The sequence below is a fragment of the Neolamprologus brichardi genome, chromosome 6, assembly GCF_056152115.1.
Source record: "Neolamprologus brichardi isolate AB-2024 chromosome 6, ASM5615211v1, whole genome shotgun sequence".
Taxonomy (NCBI): domain Eukaryota; kingdom Metazoa; phylum Chordata; class Actinopteri; order Cichliformes; family Cichlidae; genus Neolamprologus; species Neolamprologus brichardi.
The window spans coordinates 19,764,451-19,792,196 of record NC_142109.1 but is presented as its reverse complement, the minus strand read 5'-3'; the positions used below and the strand labels follow the sequence as shown (position 1 = coordinate 19,792,196).

Below are 27,746 nucleotides of genomic sequence, written 5' to 3'. Positions count from 1 at the left end.
GCACTGCTTTCCTCCTGCCAAAGAGCAGATGCCAAATTAAGCAGGCCTAGCTTGGACAATAGAGTGGAAGGGAAATCCACAGCCCAGCAGAAAGTAAACAGAAACAATAGCAGTTATCGGAGCATGTCCCCATATGTGCATTAGGATTTTACTTTTGACATTTTGACATTAAATGTGCAGGTCAAAAAACGGGGTACTGAGACTGGTTGCCGTGTACCATCCTTGAGAAAGACTGGTCCCCCTCCCGACCCCACTGCTGGCCTGCTTTCACACTGGCCTCGAAGATCTAGGCCCAAATCTCCATCAGCTTGGCTCAGCGTATGGATTCCTGTCTTGTGCTTGTTTTCTCTCTCTTTGACAAACACAAGTGCAGGGCTGAAAAAAATATGCTTTTAGAGTACAAGTTTTACGACCTTATGTGCTTTTTGTGCTCATATTTGTAGTTAACAACAATACAGCCATATCGAGGAAGCATTGTAGATCCATGTTTGGGCTTGGATAGCGATCACGCTACATGCATATCATACCCAACATGCCCAGTTGAACTGTGCCTGGGTTCACCTTTGCAAGCCAGCCAGGGTTGCCCTTAATTTTGAAAGATATGGGGCAAAGCAAACAACTCCCATTCAAATATATTCATTGTATTTTACTAGATGCCTTATAGATAAAATTTCATCGCAGTTCTCATATAACTGACATAAGTTTATAGCCTGCCTGGAAAAGGAGCAATCGAGGCTCTAAAGGAATGTGCTGATGATTCTTTATATTTTAAAACCTAAAAAAAAAGGGGTTTAAAAAAGACAATTTGGTCTGTCCCATTAGCTTTTTGCTTTGAACAAGGGAGCTTCCTCTGATTAAGAAAGAAGCATGTAATTGGAAAACTTGCTGCAGGTGCCTTAGAGCTCAGCAGAGGGATGGCATGATTATGCAACTGGAAAGCCAACAGGGCTGAGCAGGGATGTGTCTGCATGTGAAGCATTAGCTGTAGATCGTGGTGCGGGTCCCTGGCAGCCATTTTGAGTGAGGCTCTATTAGTGGGGGTTGTTTTTGTGTGTGTGTGTGTTTTTTTTTGTTTTTAATCTTGAAAGTATCGCTACTTTGAAGTGCTCCATTCTGTCTTATCAGCAGACTTGAGCCACTCGCCACAAGCTCTGGTTTTATGTGTGTGTGTGCTCTTCAGCCATAGGGGTGGCATGTTATCGCTGTATGCAGTTCCATTTAGTGCGTGTGCTACCATCAAGCCTAGAAAGCGTTTGGGGCCCCAGTCAGACTATCATTTTGCCTTTACCCCTCTAGATTCATCTTTCCCCACTGCTCAGAATAGTGTTTGCATGTGTGAGGGCACGGATGCAGTAGATTTTCGCTAAATCGTCTCACATTCTCGATAATGTAATAGACACTTCATTCAAGTTGTGCAAAACTTCTCCCTTAATTCAAGTCCTTCTTTGCTTCCGTTTCACTCTGCCTCTCCTTCTTGCCGCCTGTCTGCCATTTTTTTTCTGACAGTGTGGGAAACTTGCCAGGGGAAGTTCGTTTTCCCTCTCCTCTCTCCTCCCTGCCTTCTACCTTTTGTGTTGTGGATTTACGATCCCTCTGTTTACCAAGTGAGAAGTCAACAAGAGCATTCTCTGCAACAGAGCAGAGGCAGCGACAGGCAGTCTTACCCACACAGAAAAACATCACGGCACACACAAACACACTCGCACACACAAACACAGTGCCTGTCTGCATGTCAGATGATCATGTGCTAGCATCCCAGGCTGACTGACAGCATCTCTGTGGCCCCTCCAGTGTGGTGACAGATGACAACTTCAGGAACAAGTTTACTGCCACCCTGCCATTGTCTCTGTCTCACCTTCCCCTGGGCTTGCTACAGGTCAGAAAAACAAATAGAGTAGAATAAAATAGAATAGAATACCAAATGTTCTTCAGATGGAGTTTGGCAATTGACATGAAAGTGTAGATGCACTTCAGGCACTTCTGAGATTAAGTGTTTATTCTTGTCCGAGGAAGCAACAGAGAGCACAACTACGAGCCCACTGGGTCCATTAGTAACTGATCTGTTGCTTTCAGTTATATTACGCGAGCTTCCTCATCAGATGGAGTTTGCACAGTAGAATTGAATGAGATTAGAGCTCGGCAATTATTTGATCTTATTCATCAGTGCAACTGTAATCGCATTGTTGCACAAATATGTATTATTTGAATGAATGATTTAAAGAAAGTTAATTCAATTCAAAAAAAGGAGCGATTGCAGACCAGGCTTCAGCAAATTGGTCAGTTTAAGACGCGAAAGAAAATCTTGTTTCTTTTGCACAATATGACCATTTTTCATCTCCTGGTATGCAAAGGCAGGAAAGGTAGTGACTCAGGTTTGCCCTAAAAATATATATGTGTTAAAATATATCACCCACAAGCATGTGCAAGGCTTAGATACATGCAAAATCCTTAAGTGACTTGTACTAAATTTGTCGGCGTGTTTTTGTCGCACCAGTTTTGGCAAAGAGCATAGTGTTTAGGTTAGCTGACATCATGAAGTTGTCACGGCACATTTCGTCAAGGTTCCCTCGGTTTCAATGCGGGGAGATATGTCAGTCCCCACAACTGCAACCTCTAGCCTTCTTTCTTCATAAATGTTTCATGGACCTGTTATGTCATGCTCCTGAGTGATGGCGGTGATGAATTCATAGCATTAGAATGTCGTTTTTAGCCAAAATGCTGCAAAACAACAAGGAAAAGGAGGAGAAAAAAAATAAAAAAAAATAAGAAAACATAGTGCAGTGCACATTTAAAGTAGTGCTGAGAAAGGCTACAAGATGTCTCAGAAAGTGGAAGAAAGTGAGTGAGAGATAAGATCGGGTGAAAAATGTTAAAAGAAGAGCTGAGGAAAGAAGGAAGGAAGCAAGAGAGATAGAGAGCAATGTGCTGTGGCCCCTTGCCTATGATGCTTGCAGACTTTTGTGTTACCTCACCCGGAGCTGCCAGCCAGTGTGTTTGCTGCCCTGTACTGGAATGACAGCAGACATCAACCTCAGTCACGCACACACACACATGCACACACACCATTACTCTTCTATTGTTGTGGCAGAGGCCCTAATGGAGCTTCCCGTTTGAGTCCAGATAGGCACACACACATACTCTGTCTCTGCTTCATAAGTACACACACTCATACAAACACACGCAGATTGACAGCTAGTCCCTAGGCCACTGTCGCCACGCATGATTGATGGCAATGTTCCGTGGAGAATGCATGAGGCAGGGCGGCAGTGATTCAGGAACGGGGAGCAGCGCAGTTTAGGTACGGAAACACTCCATTGAGTTGTGAAGGAACAGAACAGAACGTACAGGAGGAGCGGGATGTAAGATGGCTGTCAGTCAAGCAGACAGACAGAAAAGGAGGAAGACGGAATGATGGAGAGAAGCACAGCCCGGTGTCTTTTAATTAAAGTGAGAAAGAAAAATAATCCACAGGAAGGGACAACTTTAGTTCACAGGAAACAATATAAACACCCACTCCATTCAACAACAACCCACACACTCGCACTTTATTCTCCACTCACATCTACCCAACAACCCCCCTGCCCAAAAACAAGGAACAAATTAAAATAGACAACATTTATTAAAACAATGCAAAAAGTAAAGCTAATTTTTTGCACAGTCCATTTATAACTTAATGGGTTGTTTCACTTGTTATTACGTCTATCGCGTAGGTTCACTGTCTAATTCAAATCAGTGGAAAATTAATGTGAAATTAAAATCAGTAATAGCTAAACACCTGCCACACACACAAACGTGTGGAGATATGTTTAGGCTCATGTCAGACTTGCACGTCTTCAGTGAAACATCTGCAACCCTACAGTGTCAGTGACCACTGTGTAATACGTATTATGACCTAAGGCAAACCAATGAGAAACACAAGTCTCCTGAAAATTGTAAAATCAGTCATTTGAGCACGAAGGCAGTTTTCAAGCTTATTGTTATTATTTTTTAAACTGAAAATTTTTAAAAGGACCCTGTTAACCAGAAATCAGAAATACGAAATGTTTGAAGGCACGTGCAGCTCATTCTCTAAACAGGTTTCTGGTTATCATTGCTTTGTGTGTTAAAAAAAAAAAGTCTACAAGCTGACTCAGAAGAGAAAGATTAGAAAATACATATTTGTGTTGAAGAAAGTAGCATAACGTGAAATTGAAGAGTTCATATTTGAGTTGCCTTGTGATCTGTGCTGTGTGTGTTTGCGTGTCACACACTGTGGGATTTGAATAGCAGGGTGAAGCCAGAACACATTTTTAGAATCTTCTATTGATTTTTGTTTAGTAACTAAGTTGTAGCTGAATCTAAAAATACCAGGTGCAAAAGTGCAATATTATTAAATTATTACAGTGTAGTTTGGAGACAAGGCAACTCACATAATGTGGAATATGTCAACTTAATAGACAGATGTCTGTAATTACAATCTTCTAAAAAGTGCTCTTGTGTATATTTTACATATATAAATATGCTCAGCTGTATAGTAAATGTGCGGCAGATGAGACTAATCTGTGCTTTTATAAAAGGCAAGTAACAATTAAGCTTTAGAGACTAGTCTCCTCCAGTGTACGGTATTTAACTGTAAATCAAATGTAAAAATTGTTCATTTCTTTATATCGTTTTTTTAATCGTGCAAGACTGATCTTGCAAAGAGAGTGAGACAGACTGGTACAGCCTCTGCATCCACGATGGCACAGACACCAACATACTGTATGCTTCCCATCATCTCATCCATTCATTCTTTATTTCTGTCCCCTAAACAGGGTCAATGTGAATAATTGAACCTCTTTACAATTAAATATTGACAATAGAAGAGTGTGCCGTATGCATTTAAGTGGCCTTCCTACCTCTTGTGATGTCATAGTGCTATGAATCATGCATGCCACTGAAAGAATGTTTTTTCTGCCAGGTTAAGCAGCAAGAACCATTAGTTTCCCCAAAGGAAACACAGATGCAGGGAAAACCAATCACTGGTCTTGCTTTGAGCTGGAGAGTTACAGTTTATACACTGAAACTTTTTCACAAACCCAACTTTGCCACTCACGTTCAAGTTTGTTCTGTTATAAGTGTTGTTGGCTGAACTGTTTAGAAACATGTCCTGCAATTGATGGTAATAAATAGGACTCGATAGTAGGAAACGACCCCACAAAGATCTGGCGCATGACCGCACTGACAAGGATGAAACACTAACATTGGGAAGTCATCAGAAACATGAGCTACTCCCTGTCAAAGCTATTTGGCGTCGTGTAAACAAATCCCTGCAATGTGTTTGTGTCCGTTGCTACATTATTTATGCTTATTTGATTGCTCGAATCATTTGCTGCTAATGTGGATGGGTCTTTTAACACTGTACATCTTACGTTTTTTATCCCAAGGATGAACCTTGAAGGCGTTAGCCCTAGCGTCCAGGGCTCATAAAACCACCTGTAATCTAATACTGTGGGGATCCACAAATGTGCACAGCACATATTTTTCCTTCTGGCTTTTCGTTGAAGAACTCAGGCTTTGTGTGTTTTTGTGAATTTAACCAGAGTCTCCTCTCTCCTAGACTTTCGCCCACCTCCCATAATCCCCCCAAACCGAGGAGGAGGACCAATTGGTGGGGGAGGTTCCTCTTCATCTACCAGCCGTGCAGCCACCACCACACGGTCTCCCCCCTCCTACACCACTCCAAGGCCTCTACTGACAACATCCCCTGGTCAGCGGTATCGAACAACTACCACTGTCCGCCAGCCCATTCTGGTTCCTCCTGGAGGTTCATCGTCTGACAGCAATCAGATTCCTGACACCAATCAGAAAGTTGGGGGTCGATCCCCTCCAGTGCAAGTGCCTCCAGCACCCCCACAGCCCCCAATCCTCCCTCCTCAAGACTTCTGTAATCCAGTAGTGACAGCCGACATATCGTGGCCTCGCACACAGCAGGGCCAGACGGCCAAACAGCCGTGCCCTGTAGGGACACTGGGTAAGGAGGCCAAATAGTTTCTATCGCATAAACAGTTATACATGGTGTGAATAATCTATATATTACTTTTTCTGTTTTTTCTCCTACCAAGTAATTATTGGAAAAATGATATAACACACACACACATACACAACACTTTGTCAGGACAAATATTCGTGTTTGGGTCAGTTAATACACACATCAGTAATAATCCACCAATTACACACACACACAGGCAAACACAAAATGCTTAGCGAACCCTAAGGAGCTCAAGAGTCTTCCTTTCTCCTTGTGAATGTCAGTGCTGTCATATTATCTTCCCTTTGCTTATCTTGCAGGCGTGGCTACATACGTGTGCGTAGCTCATTTGGGCCACTGGGATACCCAAGGCCCTGACCTCAGCAATTGCACGTCACCTTGGGTCAACCACATCATGCAGAAAGTAAGTCTGAAAGCTACCCCAGACCTCGTGGCTCCTATCAAGCCCCAGTTTAAGCTTAGCGCATGATGAACATAGTTCTGGAGCAATTTTTCTCACGCATGAAGGGGCACTGGTCACAGGGAAAGATTTAGGCCATGTATCCATCCTCATTTGTTAACCCTAACTCGTGTTAGAGATTTGAGGGATATGCCATAGCTGTAGGAAAGAGGAAATGTTCAATAGCATCCCTAATTCACAGTGGGCTCTTATCTTAAAAGGGTAGCAGACCTCATGATAGGCTTATTTACATACAGTGCATCATTTTTTTATGGAAAATGCGTTTGGTACTTACTTATACTTTTGCTGCCCCATTTTTTATGATAAAACAGAGACAATCTGAGGTGCTAAAAAAGGAGTTCTCTCTATAACATAATGCTTAGATTAGTATATGCTTAGTATATTGCGAATGTATTATTTTTTCTTTTCCACTTCCACTCTTTTGCATATACATCTCTTCCCTGCTGATCCGTCCTCTCCCCTCCTGTTATTTCTCCATCCGTTGTTGCCTTTTCCTCTGTCTCACTGTGTACTTGTAATGCCCTCACAAACTTTTTCTACTTTCTCAAACTTTCCCTTCACTTCTCACCTTTTTGTTTTATTTGTTTTTTTTTCTTTCTTTACTGCCATCCATCTCTTCTTGCACATTGTGACTTTCCCATACCCTGTCATCCACTCTGACATGCAGCTTCGGTCGGGCGAGACGGCAGCAATTGTAGCCAGGGAACTGGCAGAGCAGACCAAAGGACTTCTGCATCCTGGCGATGTGCCATCTACAGTGCGGGCCATGGTCCAACTAGTCGAACTGCTGGACGTCCAACTCAGAAATCTCACGCCTGGGGGCAAGGACAGTGCTGCCCGCAGCCTCACCAAGGTACTGTCTTGAGAAATAAGAGGTAAATGTAGGGCAAGTGAGTGAGTAAAATCAACGTTTTCTTGCAAGTGTTGGGATAGAGGGGTTTTGCAGTTTAAATGCAAGTAAATTAAGAGAAAGAGAATTGAGAGCGAGGGAGAGAGGGGAGCAGATAGAGGGACTCTTTGACGTTAACAGTAAGATGAAAAGCAACAGTTGTTAGTATTTTTGCCTCACGCTCATTCTCAGGGGTTAGGAAAGTCTCTCCGTGCAGAGTTTGATGAAGAGCCATACATAAAGCTGTAGATTTCAAAATGATAAATAGCTGCTTTTAGACAGTATTTTATCTTCTTCTGTGTGTGGCTCTTTGTAACAAGTTTTGCTCGACATTATGGCTGATAGATAACTGCTTTTAGTCTTTGGCATAGTTCCTGAACTCTTTTCAGAGCAGGACCCAAATTTAATAAAAGTCCGTCTCAGGCCACAAGGAGTTATTCTCATTAAAACATACGGACGTTGTTCTAATGAACTTCAGGCTTTGAGCTACAACTCCGAAGACGTTGTTGACAATTAGGCTCGAGCGCTCACTTTGGGATTACGTTAATGGAAACTTGATTCCAAGTATGCAAAGGATCTGTTTTGTTATGGCTGTAGATAAATTTAGTTCTGCGCCATGCAGGCATGTAGGCATTCAATTAAAGTGTGTTAAATCACGGGGGAATGGTTGACTGGCTGGCTTGGCTGGCTAATTGACTGACTGAGTGGATGCTGGACTGTTTCTTGATTATCTCTGCTGAGGTCAACGGTGATAGGCGGGGTTTAGCCACCGGACTGACAGCTGCTGCCACCGCTTTGGCAGCCACTGCCTTTTTTATTTAGCTTTAGCATCCGAGTCCCTCTGTCGGTGTTGTCTTCCACTTTTCCCCGTTTACCTCTTATTGTCTCACTATCACACACTTTAAATCTCTTCTCCTTCCTCTAAGTAATTCATTAACATGTGGGAAGTCGATACATACTCGAGCAAGTGTAAGTGGAATCAATTAATCTGTGTTTTGCTGTTGACCAAATGGCCTGTTAACTGTTAGATATGTAGAGAGGAAAAAAGCCCTCCATTGAAAAGGAAAAGTGTTCCTCCTGATTTCAATAATGGACCAATTACATATAAATCTAACTGAGTAATACGCTAGCATAATATGCAAATATTTGTTTGGAAATCAAATATGACCAATGACGCACGAGTGGCACAGTAATTAATGCCATCAATTCACTTGACAGTAGATGCACAGAATGAGTAGGGTGGGGGGGAAGAATTGGAGGAACAGAGGAAATTATTAAGACAATCTGGAAGAAAAGAGGAGAAGAAGAATAGAGGGGAAAAAGCATGAAAGACAATTAGATTATAAGGAATGACAAAAGGAGACGAATGAGGAGAATAACAATATATTTTAACCATCAAAGCCTTTTTCGTGCAGTGGTAATGAAGTGGGTGTAACTGTCTTTGTGTGTCTGCGCGTGTGTATGATTGAGAGGTGTTATATCGCTAACAGCTGAATTGTTTGAATTTGCAGCTTCAGAAGAGAGAAAGGTCCTGCAGGTTTTTCGCACAGGTATTTCCGTTTCCCGGTATGGTTGATTACTTTGCCACACCACAGTCCCACGTGTTTTTTCTTTTCTTTTTAACACTCAGCATGTAATCTAGCAAGCAAGCTTTTGTGTTTGCGTGTGTACGTGTGATCACACATGACAATGCTGCAGCGTAGAATTCGAATTCTACGCTGCAGCATTTGTCCTATGGTTTGCAACCCAACCCTTTGAAGAGGGCGGTCATTTTAACAGGGGAGACTACCCACTTGTGTCTCCCGGTAAAGTTTTAGTCTCCTCAAAGGGTTTGCTGACATTCTTTTGTTTTCAGCTTTAATTTTTTTTTCTTGCAGTCAGAATCGATAGTACTGATAAGAGGCCATGATCAATATCAATAATAGCTCATCTATTTTGCAGTTCTGTCTGCAGAATTGTAAACAGGCCCGCCTGAAACCAAACGACTCGCTATCCATCTCCATTCAATGAAATGCCCTCTGTGTTGGTGCATCAGAAAGAAAGAACTGAGTATGATGGATATGCTGTTGCGTATTTGTTGATCACGGCCTCGCTGCCTTAGAAATAATAGAGGCTTTATGTTTGTGACTCAGTATTCATTTCATGTTTCATTGCTGGTCTGCTTGTATTGATGTTTGTACGTGTTGACGCCATGGGCCGACACCGCTAACAAAACAATCTACCATCATTTAGGCATGTTTCTGGTCAGCTAAAATCACTTTTCAGAACATCAAAAGGACCCCACCTTCCTCATCAATGAGCTGTAGACTAGATAGACTGCAGTCTCTCGTTTTCTCTGTCGGCACCCCTGACAAACACACACACACACACACACACACACACACACACACACACACTAGTGATGGGGTAGCTCTTTTTCTCCTGATGCAGGCTTTTTTTCCCACTCTCCCCCTGAAAAGTCTTAACGTCAGCACCAGTCAGCAATGTCACATCACAGAACATGGTTTAGGACTATATGCAAGCTGACACACACAACTCACACATGCACGCACACGCAATATATAAATATATTTTCAACAATGATCTCGTGCTGTCACATCACAACCATCAGACTTTTTGATGTGTCTCCTTAATCCAATACAAGTGCCATGTTTCAGAGAGCGGCACCATTTAGACAACTTGTTACAGGTTAAAATCAAAACCACCACACACTTTGGGTTCTGCAGGGGGCTGGGAGTGATCGATTATATAATTAGCCTTAGTAATGTGAAACAAAATTATACCAACAGTCCCTTACTCTGCCAGATAGAAATGCGCGTGATTAGGGATGTGGTGTGGTGCTGCCCTCTTCTCGTTAATTATCTACAGCACTAATTGCCAAGTGAGGAGAGTGGGCAGGAGGTTTGGGTTCTTAATAGAGACAAAAAATAATTGAATTCTCTCTCTCCTTTTCTTTCTCTCTCTGTCGCTCTCTCTCCTTCGCTCTCACTCTCACACTCCATCTCTCCTCCTCTCTCACTTCGTTTGGGGAACTGGGGACTCGTTTCATGTATACTAAATTGGCAATTTATTCATGATGAAGTTGGTGGTGTGGAGAGGCTTTGATGCTTTAGGGTGGATTGATGGAGGGGGGTAGAGTCTGTAAGGTAGAAGGGAAATGAGAAACAGGGAAGGAGGGACCAGAAATTAAACAGAAAAAGAGAAGAGAGTTACAGAAACAGCAATGTGAGGAAAAGAGAAAAAAAAACCAAACCCCAAACAATGAAGGGGGCAGTGAGAAGACAGCGATGCTCAATGACAATGTCTAATTTGCCCTCCATTTATGGATGGCAGGTCAGAACATGGCATGCTGTGAATTTAAAGCCTGATTTAGCTGCAAACTCATCCTGTCAGGGAAGACAAACTCAAACAACAACTGACAGATAAGCCTGCTTCTCTGATGAAAACATTTTCAAAACATGCACCTTCTCAGAGCTCATCCAAGCGAGTAAAAGGGAAAAAAAAAAAAATCCATTCTTTTCTCTAGTCTCACATCTTTCCGTGCTTCAAGACGTCCTAACTCTTTCAGGTTACATGTTACCATGTTGCATGAGTGTGCACATACTGTACATCCACGCGCACGCGCTCGAGCGTGTGCTCGCGATCCCCTTGTGTAGCTCGAAGTAGGAGACCAACCCAGCTCTAGTCTGTCTTGCTGCTGCTGTTTACGCTGGATTACCCCAACGCTTCAAAGCATTTCGCTTCTGCCCCATTTACTGGTGTGTGCATGTGAGTACGTGCATGCGTGCTGTGTATATGTGTGCGCACATGCACTCGCCTACCCTGCAAATACGTGGCCTCACACACGCACACATTCACTCATACACACACAAACGAATGACACTCTTATCTGTCTCTGCAGAGTCTCTCCCCCCTTTGAAGACCCCTAAAAAAAAACCTGTCTCTATTTTAGCCCTCAAGTCCTTATACTTGTGTGGATAGAAATGTCACCAGAGCTTACAGGCATGCACACACACGCACACACACACACACACACACGCACACGCGCGCACCCAAACATATATTCCATCTCTGACTTTCTGATGCTGAGATGTCTGGACCTCAAGGAAATCATACCCCTTCTTCTCCTTACCTATCTTTCTCCTCTTCAGATATAATCTCGGTGCCAGCGAATTAAATTAAATTTCATTGAAAAAAAAATTATATGAAATTGAAAATGCACGATAATCAAAAGTTCAATAAAAAGCAATGGAAAGTTTAATGAGAGCAGAAAAATGGGGTTATCTGAAACACATCAAAGTGAGCGCTTGGGAGAAGCACCAGTCGCGTGAATGAATGAAAAGCTGCGCCATTGCATTCATATCTGCCATGTCTACAGGACATCCTCTCCACTGAGCATCTCTCTTTGCCTGTTCGGCTACTGTACAGCAAGTGGAGCAGAATGATGCACTACAAGTCTTCTCTTAGCTACTTGTGCACACACTCAACTGAACACACAGCCATGAGAACACATACGTTACATGCAGCATGTATCTCAGTCCCTTTTAATGTGTTTCTACACCATATATTTATGAGATATGCACATACACGTTCCCACACTCGATGCGACATTAAGGCAGCTGAAGAAGTTAAAAATCCTTTTCTCATAAAGCACAGATCAAATGAAATTCTGATTGTAAACAAACTTCATTGCATGGTTTTGCTGTCGGGGCAGCACAGCAGTGTGGTGGTTAGCACTGTCGCCTCACAGCAAGAATGTAATGGGTTTAAATCCAAGCTGGGGCCTTTCTGTGGGGACGGTATGTTTTCACCTGTGCCTCCATGGGTTCTCTCCAGCTATTCTGGCTTTCGTCCACAGTCCAATGATATCCTAAGGTTAATCTGTGATTCTAAATCGGTGTGAATGTGTGAATGTGAGTGTGACTGACTCCTCTGTGCTCGCCCTGCCTGTTCCGGGTGTACCCCGCCTCTTACACAACAACAGATGCGATAGAAAATAATACAAATAGGCAAAAGTAAATAGCAAAGTATAAAATCAATCACAGAAATAACTAACAAAGTTATTAACCTCCTAGGACCTGGCATCCACATATGTAGACATCACATTTTGGGTTGTCTAGACCAAAATGCTACATTTTGCTCTACAAGGGCCTGATGTCCACTTACGAGGACATTATGCTGGCACTGTTCTATCAAAATTTAAAACGAATGTCCTCATATGTGGATCTCATTTTTCTCAGAGACAAAATCAGGTAAAAAAAAAAAAAATCTGGTAATTCTTTGTTTTTACATTCATCAGGTCCCGATCAACCCAAATAGCAAAGAGAAATTGAAAATGCATGCCATGAAAGAGTTCGGGTCTCAGGAGGTTAAATAAGAAAATGGATGGATTGATGCATGAAATTTCAAATATCGTTTCTGTGGATATGCTAAGGTACTTTGTTGCAGATCACGGCAGTATCCCTAAAAAGAAGTCAGATGGAGCGGGAAGATTACACTTGGGAGAGAAAACTTCCTGCTTTAGCTATGACCACAATGCTTAGTGTCAGATAGAAGTGCATCTGATTTTTGTTTGCACAATGCACATGCATTTTTAAAATTTTGTCACTGCTGTTTTAGATATGCTCTCCAAAAAGGAAGAGTCTAATCACTGAGAGATGTTTGAAGGGTCTATCTGTCGATATTTGCAAGTATCCAACAATTTTACGATTAATCATTTAATTAACAAACTAATAACATTTTAAAATGTTAGAAAAGTGTACAAGTGTGAAAAACTGAAAAGCTGAAACCAAAGAATGTTTTGCTTCAAAAAATGGCTCGAATGATTCATTGATTATAATCAGCATCATAATTATTTAGTTGACTGCTGGTGTTTTTCCCCATCTGGTTGGTACCAGATTTTAATACTTTAATGTCTTAAATGTGGATTTCATAACTAATGGGAATTAATGGCCAAAATAACTAAGAAATTTCTCTTTGAAAGGAACTGAAGCTTGTAGTTTCTTGTCAAAGTATCAATGAGTGGATATAGAAATACATTCGCTGGTTTACACAGATGACGTGCACAATGTAAATCAAACACAGCACAAGACAGCGTAACATTGGTTGAGTCTAAAAAATGTATTTAGTTTTTGTTATATATAGGTTCAATTTTTATTTGATGTCACCAATTTACCATTGTTAAATCGCTTGTTCTTAACACTGTATACATTTGGGAAATGACAAAAGCAGTACCTGCTTTGAAAATAAAACGTTTCCCTGTCTTGCTTGATAAATAATTTCTGCTACCTCACAATTCAGATCCTCCTTTGTTGTATTTTTCAAGTTTTTGTTTTGCTGAATTGACCTTCCTTAAAAAAAAGTCTTAATACATCATGTCTTTTTCTCTAGGGCACTTTTTTTTGCCTAATCATGTTACTCATAAACCTGATCAGCTGCAAGATGTTTCACATTTCCTGTCTTCTTTTGCTCTCATCCATTTTTTTTTACTAGTTGTTGACATTCAAAATGAGTATTTATTTTTTTTAAAAAGAACATCATGAATTTTCAGCTTCAATATTTAACATGCTCTCTTTGTGTTACTTTAAATTAAATACAGATTTGAAGTGATCTGCAAATTATTACATTCTGTTTTTATTTGCGTTTTACACAGTGAACCAACTTTTTTTCTTTTGGATACTGGTTTGTATGTTTTGCGTGTGTGCTGCATATCCTCTCCTGCTTATTCTGGTTGTTTGCCGAAGCAGTGGATTAATTAGTTCTTGTTTACATGTAGCCCTCCCAAACTCATTCAATATGCATCCCAGCTAATTAACTGCTAGTGCTAAAAGAGGACATAATATTATCATATTAGTTTGTTGGCTAAGCACCAGTTTTTCTTGCGTGAGATATACTGTAACTACACGTGGATAAAGAAACAACAGGTAGGATTAGTTTGAATTCAAAAAGGCAAGTGTTTTGTAGCGCATGCCATCAACACTCGCATGAGTCATCATCTCCACTGTTTCTTTAGGCTTTACTTATCCACCGCGCACACAAAACACATCGTTTACTGCTTCTGTCTCCTCTCCTCCTTCCTGGTCCCTCACTTCTCCTTAACCCTGAGTGAAAGGGACAAAAAGGAAGTCAAACGGTGGATGTGTGAATGCCAATAAACTGATGTCTTTCACTCTTCCTCCCTGCCCTTGCAATTCCCCGCTGAAGTCCCCTTAGCTTGTATAATCGCACCTGTGTTACTTTTCCCACTTTGCCATCCACGCTTCTCAAGAGAGAGGAGCATTGAAAGAGTGAAGGCAGAGCGAGGGGTTTCTTTGCAGAAAGGCTGGTTTACAGAGCGAGCGAAAGAGAAAATAAAGAGACAGACCGGAGTGTGAGGTGTGTGTGTTTGATAGTACCCGTAGTCGCTTTTCCACCTCTCTTGTTCCCAGTGGAGGCCTGTCACCATGGACTCACTGGACTGTTTTATCACTCTCACATGGCCCTCCCCTTCCTGTCCACCTCTAGCTCTCTTTTCTCTTTTGTTTCTTTATCTCTCCCAGAGTCTTCTAAGATGTGTGTGCGTGTCTGCGCTGTATGTGTGGCATTCATGTCTGAAAATAAGGAGGTGAACTCTTAAAAGCATAACAAAAAAAAGTATGAGCTGGAGACAAAATAAGCATTGTTTTATGGGGAACATTTCATCTATGTGAGCCAACACTTTTCCGTTTAATTTGGTCATATTTTTGGATTCAAACCCGTTCTGCACGGCTGGATATGACCCAGCAGGCATTATCTGATAAAACTCTAATTTCTTCTCAGACCCTCAAGCACAAGTTTTCAAACTTGAAGATAAGACTTTGGCTGAAAAAAAGAAAATACAGAAAGGGAGAAAGAAACTGAACCCGGTTTGGGGGTGTCGACACATGGTGATTGCAATCAGCTAATTAGCTTAGCTTGATTTTCATAACATCTGTGATGGTTTTTCTATCACAGCATCCTCACACAAAGAGAAGAAAAGGGTGTAATAAACATTAAAAAGTGTAGAGTTCAACTTTGAAGATGTACTTTAGATTTAATAACCATTTTTGTCTCTGTTGTGTCTGCATGGGAATGCCACATTTGCATTGCTAACAGTTTTTTGGTCTTGATTATCATGATTTATTAACATGATAAATGAAAATCAACTGCATTCTCGCTGATGCATTCAGCTGACTTCAGTAGTTGGTGTGTAGCACTGTTATTTGCACCACGAGTGGATTTGCATTCCTTTAATAAATAAGTGGTAAATATGTTCGTTTCCTCTTTGTGACCTCTGTGTCTCTGCTGCTGCCCCAGGCCATGGTGGAGACCGTGAATAATTTGTTGCATCCACGAGCTGAGAAAGCGTGGCGAGAACTGCCCACCAGTGAGCAGCTTCACTCGGCTACCCTGCTCCTCGACACCGTGGAGACCGGGGCTTTTATGTTGGCTGACAACCTCCTGAAGACTGACACTGTGCAGGAGACTACTGACTACATCCGTGAGTACATTGTTAGGATCCTTCCTGTCCTCTAAACTCAGTTGGGCCTTGTGAGCGCTGACGATTGAGATAGCCTGTAGTCAGACCTCCAACTCTTACAGTGGATCATAAGAGTTGAGGGAGCCAGTCAAGTCTTAGGTTTTGGTGCTTGGACAAGGTCAAAGCAGGATTTGACTGGAACAAAAGTATTTGTTCATCGTCTTTACCTAAATACAAAGTAAGAGAAGAAATAACTTTTTTTTTTTTTGAAAGAAATTGTTAGATTTCACTGTTTTTTCTTCTTTTTTGTTTTTTCCTCTTACAGAACTTATAATAACATGAAAGAGCTCAGTCTGCTGAAGATCTAAGAACATGATGTAATATCATAGTAAGAGGCAACATTGACAGCACGCATTATCAAACCCAATGTCTGAGATCTATGTTTCATAATACAGATTAGAGGCAAGGCTTAGTATCTAGCTTCACATTATGTCAAAAGATGGCATCTTTCTTCACTTAATGAACGTATGCTGTTCAGCTACGACATTAAAACCACATCCTTGTTTGCTCTTATACTGCCAAAACAGTTCGGCCCCTTCGGGGCATGGATACAGCCCCGGATCTGCTGGGATGTTCGCAGCAGATCCGTTGGGTCCTGCGGATTGCTGTGATGCTGTTGCATTGTGATTTGGGAAGTTTGACAATGACTGCAGCTCTGTTGCTGAGCAGTTTTTGTGATTTGTTGTGTTGCACTGTCCTTCTGTGTATCATGGAGTATCATGGCCACTGCAGAACATATCCTTTGTAACAGTAGTTGTACATATGAAAATAAAGAGCAAAAACGCCTTGCTAATACCAGAGGAGAATAGCCAGAGTAGTATTTTAACAAGGTGACAGATTATTCACTTCACCTGTCTGTTTGCAGCCAGGTTTTGATGCTTTGGCTGACTGATGTTAACAAAACGTGTGTTATTTCTTAGAGTTTTGACAAAAGATTGCATGAATACTTGCACAAGTGAATGTTGATGTGAATTATTACAGTCAAAGGAAAAAAATATTAATCTAATAACATTAGGTTTCTATTCTGTAAATGTCCGATCACAGAAAACAAACAAAAAACCACGTAATAAAAAACCATGGCAGGCTTTACAGTCGATAAATGTGCTAAACATAAACATATCACATAGTATATGAATTCTGAAGTACTGCTTTCTGCAGTGATAAAAAGGGGAAACAACAGTGCACACTTTCTTTTTCTAGGATAGTAGCCATTATGCTAAAAAAAAAAGTGCTGAAACAACACTGAATTTTGTGTCAGAATTTTGGGACACTGAGTGTTGAGGGACTCCTTGAAGACTCAAAATGGTATCACTGATATGTGACTATGTGACTGGACTAAGCATAACAACCTGTTACACTGATCCCACTGTTATAGTACTTAATCCTCTTAATACTGTAAGTAGACTGTGTACACATATATTATTAATTCCAGCAAAGCAATTACAATTCTGTGCACAAAAGGGCACTACAATCTTATACCTGTTGGGCTGCTGAAGCTCCTAGTATGCATTTCCTTTGCAAGAGATTAAATATATTTTTGAATGTCTAAATATTTTGATACAGAGCAACATGTACAACACAATACATACAGCTTTGCATGCTAGCTTTAGGTCATGGTGAAGACATCAATGTGAAAATCTCATTGAAAAATATTGACTTCAGTGCAGAGATGAATTGGTTTCCATATATTTTTCTTTGCTGAACTTGCAGACAGAATTGACAAAAACAGAACACAGACAGTTATTATAGCATTGTATCCATCACTTTCCCCCTTTCTCTTCTCCTTTTCTGTCATATTCTTTTCACTTATCTCATTATCAAACTTTGGAATAAGCGCGTTTTAATGGAGAGTAAAAAATGTATTTGATTTTAATTTCTTTACATGGAGTATGTACTTAGAGGCATCGTTTCATCTTTGCTCAGATCAGCGAGTTGCAATCTGTTATGTTTCCCTTGGTTATCCTCTTGTTTACATTCCCCCGCCCCTCCACCCAATTTCATTTTTTTTAACATTTCCTCCGCACCATTCCCCCATTACCACCATTCACCAAGTCTGTATGTTACTCAGTCAGAGATAAAAAGCCATGGAGGAGGAAGAAATAAAGATGATAACGAAATAAGAAGGAAGACTGGATGAGCGCGTGCTTGAGGGCGGCGGCGGTGGTGGAATGTCAAATGATGCTCTGAGGGGTCTTTTTGCTCACTTTCACATCAGTAGGCAATGAAATTACAGCTATTTCAGTCACAGATAATGATGATAAAATCACTGCATTTCCAATCAAAGACCGTTAAGATTCCTCAAAGTCACTCCTCACAACATGACTTTATGTTCTCCCTTAAGTTTAAGTACAACAGTCCATTTCAACACCTGACATCCTACACAGTTTCACCTTGCATAATTTCAAACTTGCATCTCCTCCAGTGTTTCCTTTCTCTCCTGATCACACTAAATAAATGTGATTACGTAAACAGTCGTGGAGATGTAGGCTACTGCCTCTCCGAGGAACTTAAAAAACAGGAAGTGATCTTTTTCCTGCGAAATTTCTGCTTTTTTTGTGTTGTTAATCTTCCCTCGCAGCTAATCCAGTGGGCAGATCCACCATGATTATCTCTCCCCTTTATTCATAACCAGCCTGTCATTTCTCTCGTTCTCTCCCTTCATCCTCACTGCTCTCTCTGAGTCTTTTCTCCTCCGCTCTCTCCCGTGCACTTTTTAAGCTCCCTCCTCCTTTTTTTTTTTTCTTTTCTCAAGTCTTTGAGATGAGAGTGAGTGACAAGAATAAATTATTTGACGCATTTTAAAGGAGCCACAGCAGCTACTGTAAGTGATATTATTGTGTTAGATTGTGTGCGTGCGACTATGAGCCACAGTATTAAGCAGATGAATAAATAGTGTTATTATTAGAACCAAAACAGTGATTTGAAAGGATAACGCAGCGGTAACAGCGTGCGCGTGTGATAACGATAATGAACAAGTGTGTTTCTTAGGAGGAGGATTGTCTTGACAAGGATGCTTTAATTAGATTAGACTCAGCGTGTTTTGATACCCCGCTGATGTGTGTGGGTGTGGATGCGTGTGTACATGTGTACGCATGCGTGTGGGTGGGTCGACGTAGCTCATGTGGAAGTGGTGGTGGGGGTGGGGGGTGTCTCAGCCAATGTTTCTCTTTCTTTATGCATACCCACGTCTATGCTCATGTCCATCTTCCTCACTCATCCTCCATTTGCTCGTTTCTATACGTTAGTATCTCTTGCTTGTAAAGCCTTATCTATCGTATGCCTGAGAGAGAACATAGTCTTCTTTCTATCTCTACTCCAGTCCTCTCCTTTAAGTGTATCTGCTTATCTCATCCATTCGGCTCCTCTGATTACCCTCTTTTTTTACCTCTCTAAACCACTCCTCCACGACCTCTTCGTCTGTCTGCCTTTTCCACCTTTTATCCCACTCTGCCTCCGATTTTTACCTTCATCTCCATCAGAGATGTCCTTGTGTTGTTTATTTGATTAGAGAGGTAGGACTTTTTTTTTTCTTTTACCATGAAAGCATCAGTCTAAATCACCAATTTGCTCAGAAACACAAGATAGCAACACACCAAAGGTATAATTAGTTCTTAATTAGAAACTTTATCTAATACATTACACAGCTGTAATCAGGAATGTGCTAACGAACCTGGACGCTGAAATAATTCCTACAATACAGAGGAGGCCGGATAATCTACCTCAAAGTGCTGGAGCAGTTGCCTGGAGACATTGTTACCTATTTTAGCAGGGAAAAAAATGTACATTATTTCACTTTGATATCTGTCAGCTTTTTCATTTTCTTTGTTTAGGAGAAGCTTGAAACTGTTTCGGGACTCATGCCAGTGCTGTGCTGTGAAGCACTTAGTGAGAAAACATGGTTATTACAAGAGTCTGCAAAACAAATCTGATGTAATGTGCTATGCTATAACTTACCATTAGGGCGTGCGTGTTTTGTGTGCATGTGTGTTTGTGTGTATGTATTTCAGTGCTGGAAGTAGCCAGGCTGAGCACGGATGGGAACCTCGCAGACCTGACATTCCCTCAGTCGGAACAACACGGAAACTCCATCCAGCTGTCAGCCAGCACTCTGAAACAGCATGGCAGAAATGGTAGCAGAGAAATCGCATGTTTTCCTCCTTGCACTTACTCTCACTGTGATCTCTGTCTCTCTGTGCCTCTCAATCTTCTTTTCTCACCCACTTGAAGTGTCAAATTTCTGTCATCATTGCTTTGCAACAATTATCGAGTGCACTATTTGTGTCCCTTTCGTACAGGTGAGATCAGGATGGTGTTTGTCATGTACAAGAACTTGGGCTCCTACCTGTCCACGGAGAACGCCAGCGTCAGACTGAGCAGCGATGCCATCTATCCTAATTACTCTGTTATCGTCAACTCCCCGGTCATCACCGCATCCATTAATAAGGAGAGCAATAAGGTTTACCTGTCAGAGCCTGTGGTCTTCACTGTCAAACATCTACAGGTGAGTAAAAAAAATATTTCACAAAAGACCAAAAGCAGCTAGAAATTGAAGGTTTGTAGCCAGAAGTTTAAAATGTTAATTCCTCTGTTTCATAGAAATCCACTGTTGTGCCAAAAAGTGTTGCTTTACAGGAAACAATATGAGAAATGTAGTTTACACCATCAAAGCTTCGCATGTATAGTGTTCTGGTGCTGTAAATTCTGACTGACCACAGCTGGAAACACTTACTGGAAAATTGACTACTTACTCCGATTTGAGTAATGTTTGCTTCAACCTACAGACTTAAGCAATTAAAAGAAAAGAAAAGATTTATTTCCAGTCAATTCTACTTTATTCATGTAATGCCAAATCATACGTCATTTAAAGGTCATTTAAAGGTCATTTTAAGGTCGAGACTGACAATATTTGCAGCGAGACCCTGCAGTTCTCCAATATGGGAGGAAAAAAAGAAATATTTTTAGCAGGAAGAAACCTGCGACAGAACCAGACTTAGGGTGGGCGGCTGTCTGCCTTTATCAGTTGGGGTAAGAGGAAAGTGAAGAGTGAAAAGATGAGCAATGAAGAACAACAACCACTCAGCAAGTAGGTGAGGTCAACAACATACTTGCTGAAAGGTACAGGTAACAAGAGTATAAAATGGAGAAGTGCAGGTTAGACTTTAAAAGAGGAATCAAAAATATTCCCTGGATGCTTTATCAGGACCACTTGTTTAGCTGCTCATTAACACAAATATCTAATGAGCCAGTTACATGGTTTGATCAAGCCGGTCTGCTGCGGTTCAAACTGAACATCAGAATGGAGCAGAAGAAAAGTGACTTAGACATTGAACGTGGCATGGCTGTTGGTGCCAGGTGGGCTGGTCTGAGAATTTCAGAAACTGCTGATCTACTGGGATTTCTCCACATAACCATCACTAGAGTTCACAGACAAAGGTCCAAAAAGGAGAAAATATCCAGTAAGCAGCAATTCTCTGGGTGAAAATGTCCTGCTGCTACAGCAACAGACGAACACCACACCTGTCAGCTGAGAACACAAAAACACAGGCTCAGGCAAAATTGGATAAGTGAACACTGTGAAAATATTGCCAAATGTCAATTTCTGCCAGTACATTTAGATGGTATGGGTTGGTGTAAGCAACATAAAATGCATCCTGCCTTGTATCAGCGGTTCAGGCTAGCGGTGATGTAATTGTGTGGGGGATCATTTCTTGCACACTTTAGGCCCCCTTAGCTCCAGTTGAGCATCATTTTAAATGCCACAGCCTAACTGAGTATTGTTGCTGACTACAGCCATCCCTTCATGACCACAGTGTACCCATCTTCTGATCACTGCTTCCAGCAGGATAACACGCTTTGTTACAAAACTCAAATCACCTCAAACTCATTTCTTGAAAACGACAATCCATCACCAGATTTTACTCCAGTGCCTTTCAGAGCTTTGAATAATGGATGTGCAGATGACAAATCCGCAGCGACTGGATGATGCTGTGATGTCCGCATGGACCAAAATCTCAGAGTAATGTACCAGCTCCTTGTTGAATCTGTAGACAAAACAAAGAATTATGGCAGTTATGAAGCCAAAAAGAGATCTAGTTCGGTACTTTAGTTTCGTGCATAATTCCACAGAAAGTGAGAGAAGTCTAAAAAGAACTGAAGAAAACTTGTTATTTTCAGACTTCCGTATTAAATCATTGCATATTGCATGTTCCTGGGTCTGTGACTCAGGGTTAGCTGATCCAGCCCTGACTATATGACTAAAATAGTTTGAATAAAGGCTATTTTTTTATTAACCTCTAGTTCACCTCTGCAGTATGCATTTGGGTCCAAACGTCCTACATTTAATGACAGTATATAGTAGCAGTAATAGTAGTAGTAACCAGAGCAAAAGACATAAGGCATGAAACTCGGGCCTGATTCAGACAAAAACATGGCGTATAGAATCCCTGGAAAGGCTCAAATATTAAAATGTTGTTTCTGTGTCACTGCGGGATGATGTTCAAACATCGAAATGTCTTGCAGCCGTTTTTGATCACTTGTGTACTAACTTGGCTCGACTCGCGTTGACTTGCCCCAAATGACCAAATCATAACATTAGCAATTACTGCAGACTGAATTCCACATAACTTTCTAAGAATTTCATAAGTATGAATTAGGGTGGTCAGTAACACGGTTTTATTTTGTGTTTCGCATCCAAAAAGCAAATACTTATCCAGTTGGTGATCCAGCTAGTTGGCAGTAAAAAACAAAAATCCTCACTGTTTCTCTTGCTCTTTTTGAGAGTAGCTGTACCAACCCAACGCACACAGCTTCATCAGTTTACACAACACAAACAGCTCCTACACTCCAGAATCTCACACAACAAGCATGGACGCAGCTCTGTCACCTCCTCTCATGCCTCTATGTTTATTTGTTGCTGCAATCTCACATTCTGTCCCTTCTGTTTGTTGTTTTGTTGCTGTGTGTATTTGACTCTGTCTCTGTGTTTCTTCCTCTACATCCTTTTTCCACCAATTCCTCCCACCAGTTTCTCACTTTTTTTGGCTCACCGACCACTCCATGCTTTCTGCCTCCCACCTCCCCATGACCGAGTATCTATTCTGTGTGTTCTCCCAACCCTCCTGCTTTTTTGTCTCTCAGTTCCTTCCTGTCTGTCTGGGTTTCTCTCAATCACACTCTGCCTCTCTTTCTCTCTCTCTCTCTCATCTTCCAGCATTCAGAAAAGAATTTCAATCCCAACTGTTCATTCTGGAGCTACTCCAAGCGCACCATGACGGGATTCTGGTCTACGCAGGACTGTCGTCTGCTGGCCACCAATCGTACACACACCAGCTGCTCCTGCACCCACCTTACCAGCTTTGCAGTGCTCATGGCCCACGTGGAGGTCAAGGTAGGCATTTTTCTCTGCTTGTGCATGCCAGAAGGGGGTGGGCGATATCTAGGGGTCAGTTATTTATTATTTGATTAGCAGTGGTTGGTCAACATATTCTGAAAATAGAAGGAGAGGAAGAAAAGAAGAGAGAAAGACCACAACATCTGAAAAGTAAATTATGAATCTTTGGAGTCTGAATAACCACGTTGGCAGGGAAAATCTTTACAATTGATTTGTCAAGCTGCATGATGACATTGATTTGAGGGGGGAAATGTACCTCAAACATCTCAGAGTTCTGGATTACTAAAGCAGATACAAAAATAAGCTTTAGGTCTTATTTTCATTCTAAAAGTGATGCTTGACTGATCAGACAGTGAAAACATGTTTTTGTTTTCAGATTTTGGTTTTGTTTTGGTTTTTTTTAGATATCCATGAGCCTTAGTGGGTGGTTAATAAAAGCATTATTCTCCCGCCATGTGTGGGATAAGTACTTTTTGTCTCTCTCTCTTTTGTTATGTTAAGACCAAGTTTCTTTACACAAATCAGCCCTTGTAACTCTGGATATTGCACGACACCTATTCCCTCCCCGTGGGCTAGGATGTGTGTTACTTCCAAAGGGGTCATGGTCAGAGCCAGCTCGGCTGCTCTGTGTGAACGCAGTGTGAGGGTCTGAGCAGTAGATCCATCACAACAGCGCTAGGTTGAACATTGCTCTACCTGCCAGCTTGCAGGACACTGATGGATAGAGCCAGCACACCTGTGCAACACAGCGTAACGCTGTGGCCCTGAACGCTCAACGACACACAGCCAGACTCACATAAGCCGGGGAGGGGGGGAGGGGGGGGGAGGGGTTTAACTGTCTGCTCCTACAGTTTGTTTCACCTTACAACAGTATGACTCATGTATGATGTTAGCATACCAAGGCTATGCATAGCTATAGTAGCTGTAAATTACATTGTTATTATTGAATTACCAACTTAAACTTGTCTCTCATTTCACAGAAAACAGACAGCATGCACGACGTACTCCTGGATGTCATCACGTGGGTGGGCATCCTGTTGTCACTGGTTTGCCTGCTTATCTGCATCTTCACCTTCTGCTTCTTCAGAGGGCTTCAGAGCGATCGCAACACCATTCACAAGAATCTCTGCATCAGCCTCTTCATCGCTGAGTCTCTGTTTCTGTATGGGATCAACAAGGCCGACCAGCCGGTAAGGGTCCAGTTCCCCTGTGTGAGCTTATGCGAGTGTGTGCAGTATACGCGGCGTATGGAAGAATATTACTTTCACCATAAATTCAGTCCACGGCACATGTTGGCATAACTATCCACTGACCAATACCACAAATCATCAGACTGTTTATTAACTTTGTGTCAGTGGTTTACCACACTCATGCTACTACTGAATAAAACAGGAGATGTTGTACAGTAACAGTGATCTTTGGAATAAATCAAAGCTGTCATTTCTCATAGCGATTGTGAAACAAAACAATATTCTTACTATTCTATGTAATGTTTTTGCATAATTAAATGTATTTATTTTTTCTTCAACATGTTAAGTAATCCCATCATCAAAATCATGTACGTACTTGTGCGTTTGTAAAAAGAACCTAATTTGCCTGCTTTGCAATCCATTCATAGTCAGCCATGATTTACAATACAAAGAGCGCCCACAAAGATCTGCCATATAATGCGTTAAACCTCATGCAGCTCATATGAGGCCGATTTGTGAATATAAGTTCAGACTGCTTTTGATTAACACCTCAGTGTGGTTGGATTCCAGCTGTGACCTCAGTCTGTCTGCATCAGTACCCAACAGTAGAGTTCCCTTGTACAAAAGCAAGGTAAATAAAGACCATTAAAGATGACTATTTTGAAAAATTTACTCTTGACACTGAAAGTTCTGGTCAAGTGGTGTTATGTATTTTCTTTATTTTCCCTCCTTATAAGTAGGCAATTTGTATTTGTCAAATACCCCTCAGACTGAGTGAAGCAGAATTTATGTACGATATAAGATAGAATATATTATAATTGTAGTTATTACTAATTATCTCATTATTTTTGACGTGTTTAGTAAGATTAAACCTAAGCATTACTGACTATTTAGCAGTTATCTGCTCTCGACCAGGATCAGAGACAGACTAGTCCAAGTGAAACATCTAGAGCAAAGCTGGGAATTATTTTAAACAGATTCCTGCGATCCAGGTAAACATTTATACAGAAGCTTTTCATGAAGTCACATCTTTGTGGGCAAAAGTGCTAACTTATTGAATATGCTCTATATACTATTTTAAGAATGGTTCTACTCTCCGCAGGCGTAATGGTAGCTCTAGCCTAATTGGTCGCAGTGGTACGTTTGTCAAATGTAGTGTCATTTGCAACATCACTGTGTTTTTCTACATGTTGAATAGAAATGTGCATTTTCAGAACAACAAATGCATCATTAACTGCACAAGTCCTTGTGACACTCAGAACAAATAGCCCTTCCCTCGAGAGCGTGGAGGCTTTTTAAAATCATGAGACACAATTTGCGAAGCATTTTCTTTACGTATCACTTAAGCAACCAATCAAACTCTATCCCTGAAGGAATTCAGTGCAGTGCAGTTTTTTGGCTCAACAGTGGTGGATCCACATGGTGTGCATTCCAATCATAGCCCAAGATGTATAATCCATATGGTCCGCATTCAGTACGCCAGTCATGGATTAGAACTTTAAACCTCACTTGGGTACAAGCGTTTTGCACACAAATCTTATGGGACAGATTCTGAGAGGAGATTCTCGCCTTTATTATCTCTGCTCAAGGACACCTAAATAATAATCAACACACAGGAAAGGATGAGCTTTTTCACCACTTCTCTCTGTAAGTTAGGGCTCAAGGCTGTATCCTTTACCTCCCCCATAGTATACAAGAAGCCTCAGAACACCTTGAAGCATTTGCATCCTGCTGAGCTTTCAGTGAGAAAATCTTCTCACTGTAAATGAAGAGACAAAGCAAATTGGATGGAGAGCGCGTTTTGATCGTGGCGCTTGTGCGTCTCTCTTTGTCTGTGTGTTTGCGTGGGAGGGATCATGTTGTTTTGTTTTTGTGGGGGGGTTTTTTTGCATGTATGTGTGCTGCTGTATTTGCGTGTTGTTCTCCCGTTAATTACCGGTGACTATTCGTGACCTCCATTAACATCTTCAGCGTCACTTAGCTCGAAGCCGGTTAATCCAGTAATTCCAGCAGGAAAACTAAATGACTTTGCATAAGCAGCCACTTTTTTTTTTCAACCTGTGTGTGCTTGCATGTGTGCGCCTTTGCCTGTGAAAGCTACACTCTGCGATCATCAGAAATGGAAATGAGTGACTCCCTCACCCCCTAAACTCATTGTCTCTCAGACATTAGGTAATTGTCTCTCGTTGCAAACTCCTCTATTATAAAAGTCTGTCTGTTAGCGCTTCCACTGAGTGATTTAGGAGTGACTCTTTAGATTAGAACATTGGCATGATTGACCAAGTTTCAGCGCTCATTCGTTTTTCACCTTTCTTTTTCTTAATCAACACTCTTTCTTTGCCATCGAATTGCCAAAATTATTAATGTCTTTTTAGGTTTGATCCCTGGCTTTTGTTTTTTTATTCACATTCTTTGCGCCTCTGGTTTTTTCTTCTCTTCTTTGGAATGAGCAGAGTCTCTCACAGGGTTTTCTAAGTATGTTATCATCTATCACTCTAAGACTTTTACATGTCTTTCATCCGTCACTGTTCACTGGCACGTCATTTAAAATAGATTTACTCACTTTCAGTGTATAAAATGCAGAGTTAGTTCTGGTAGGTGCAAAATGTTCTAATTTGTGTTTTGTGTTTGATAATTGCAATTCTCTAGGAAGTACATTAACAAGCACAGTGTTTATCGTATGTAAAACATTTAGTTCTGCATTAGTAAAAGCGTAAAAATGCCGTATGTTTTTACAAATATTTAGCATCCAAACCGAAGTTATGTATGGGCTTTTTTTCTTTTCCGAGCTCCGAAATCTGTCAAATTTTATGTGATTTTTCATTTGTCTCTTTCAAACCAAGATGCTGAGTCATTTTTGCAGCGGTTCCACTTATTTTGTTCATCCTTGGCATTGACAAAAATCATACTGTATTTTCAACAGCGCTGGCAAGTAATTCGCCCTCCTCAACAACTCATTGTCAGCCCCCTTTGAAAGTGCTTCGCTACATCTCTTTGAAATGTGGTCAATCAGCGTGGGCTGCGGCGCTAACATGTCACTTATATTTTCTCATTTATCTTCCTGGACGACTTGTAGATTGTAGACTGTGAGTGAAGTGTGAGGGGGGTCTCCAATAATATTGCTATTTTGAAGTGATTTTTTACTTTTTTTTGTCATTCTGCCACCTGAAATTTCTGTCATAGTACACTATGATTGTGACTTCTATTTCACGTTACCTTAATTCTATCCCCTGTCTTGCCTGTTCAAGCAGTGGCTGTCCAATATTTAATC

General features: G+C 41.2%; 1 protein-coding gene across 6 annotated transcripts in view; it reads left to right on the top strand.

Annotated features, from left to right (window-relative positions):
- The window catches only part of adgrl3.1 (adhesion G protein-coupled receptor L3.1), a 117,562-nt gene that overhangs the window by 65,956 nt on the left and 23,860 nt on the right, over nt 1–27,746 (top strand). For all 6 annotated transcript variants that reach the window (XM_087841798.1, XM_035906257.2, XM_035906256.2 and 3 more), the window contains 9 exons: nt 5,579–5,992; nt 6,310–6,413; nt 7,138–7,323; nt 8,871–8,909; nt 15,673–15,856; nt 19,903–20,025; nt 20,191–20,396; nt 23,106–23,282; nt 24,266–24,475. In XM_087841798.1, the coding sequence (XP_087697924.1) occupies nt 5,579–5,992; nt 6,310–6,413; nt 7,138–7,323; nt 8,871–8,909; nt 15,673–15,856; nt 19,903–20,025; nt 20,191–20,396; nt 23,106–23,282; nt 24,266–24,475 (1,643 nt within the window). The remainder of the gene's footprint in view (nt 1–5,578; nt 5,993–6,309; nt 6,414–7,137; nt 7,324–8,870; nt 8,910–15,672; nt 15,857–19,902; nt 20,026–20,190; nt 20,397–23,105; nt 23,283–24,265; nt 24,476–27,746) is intronic.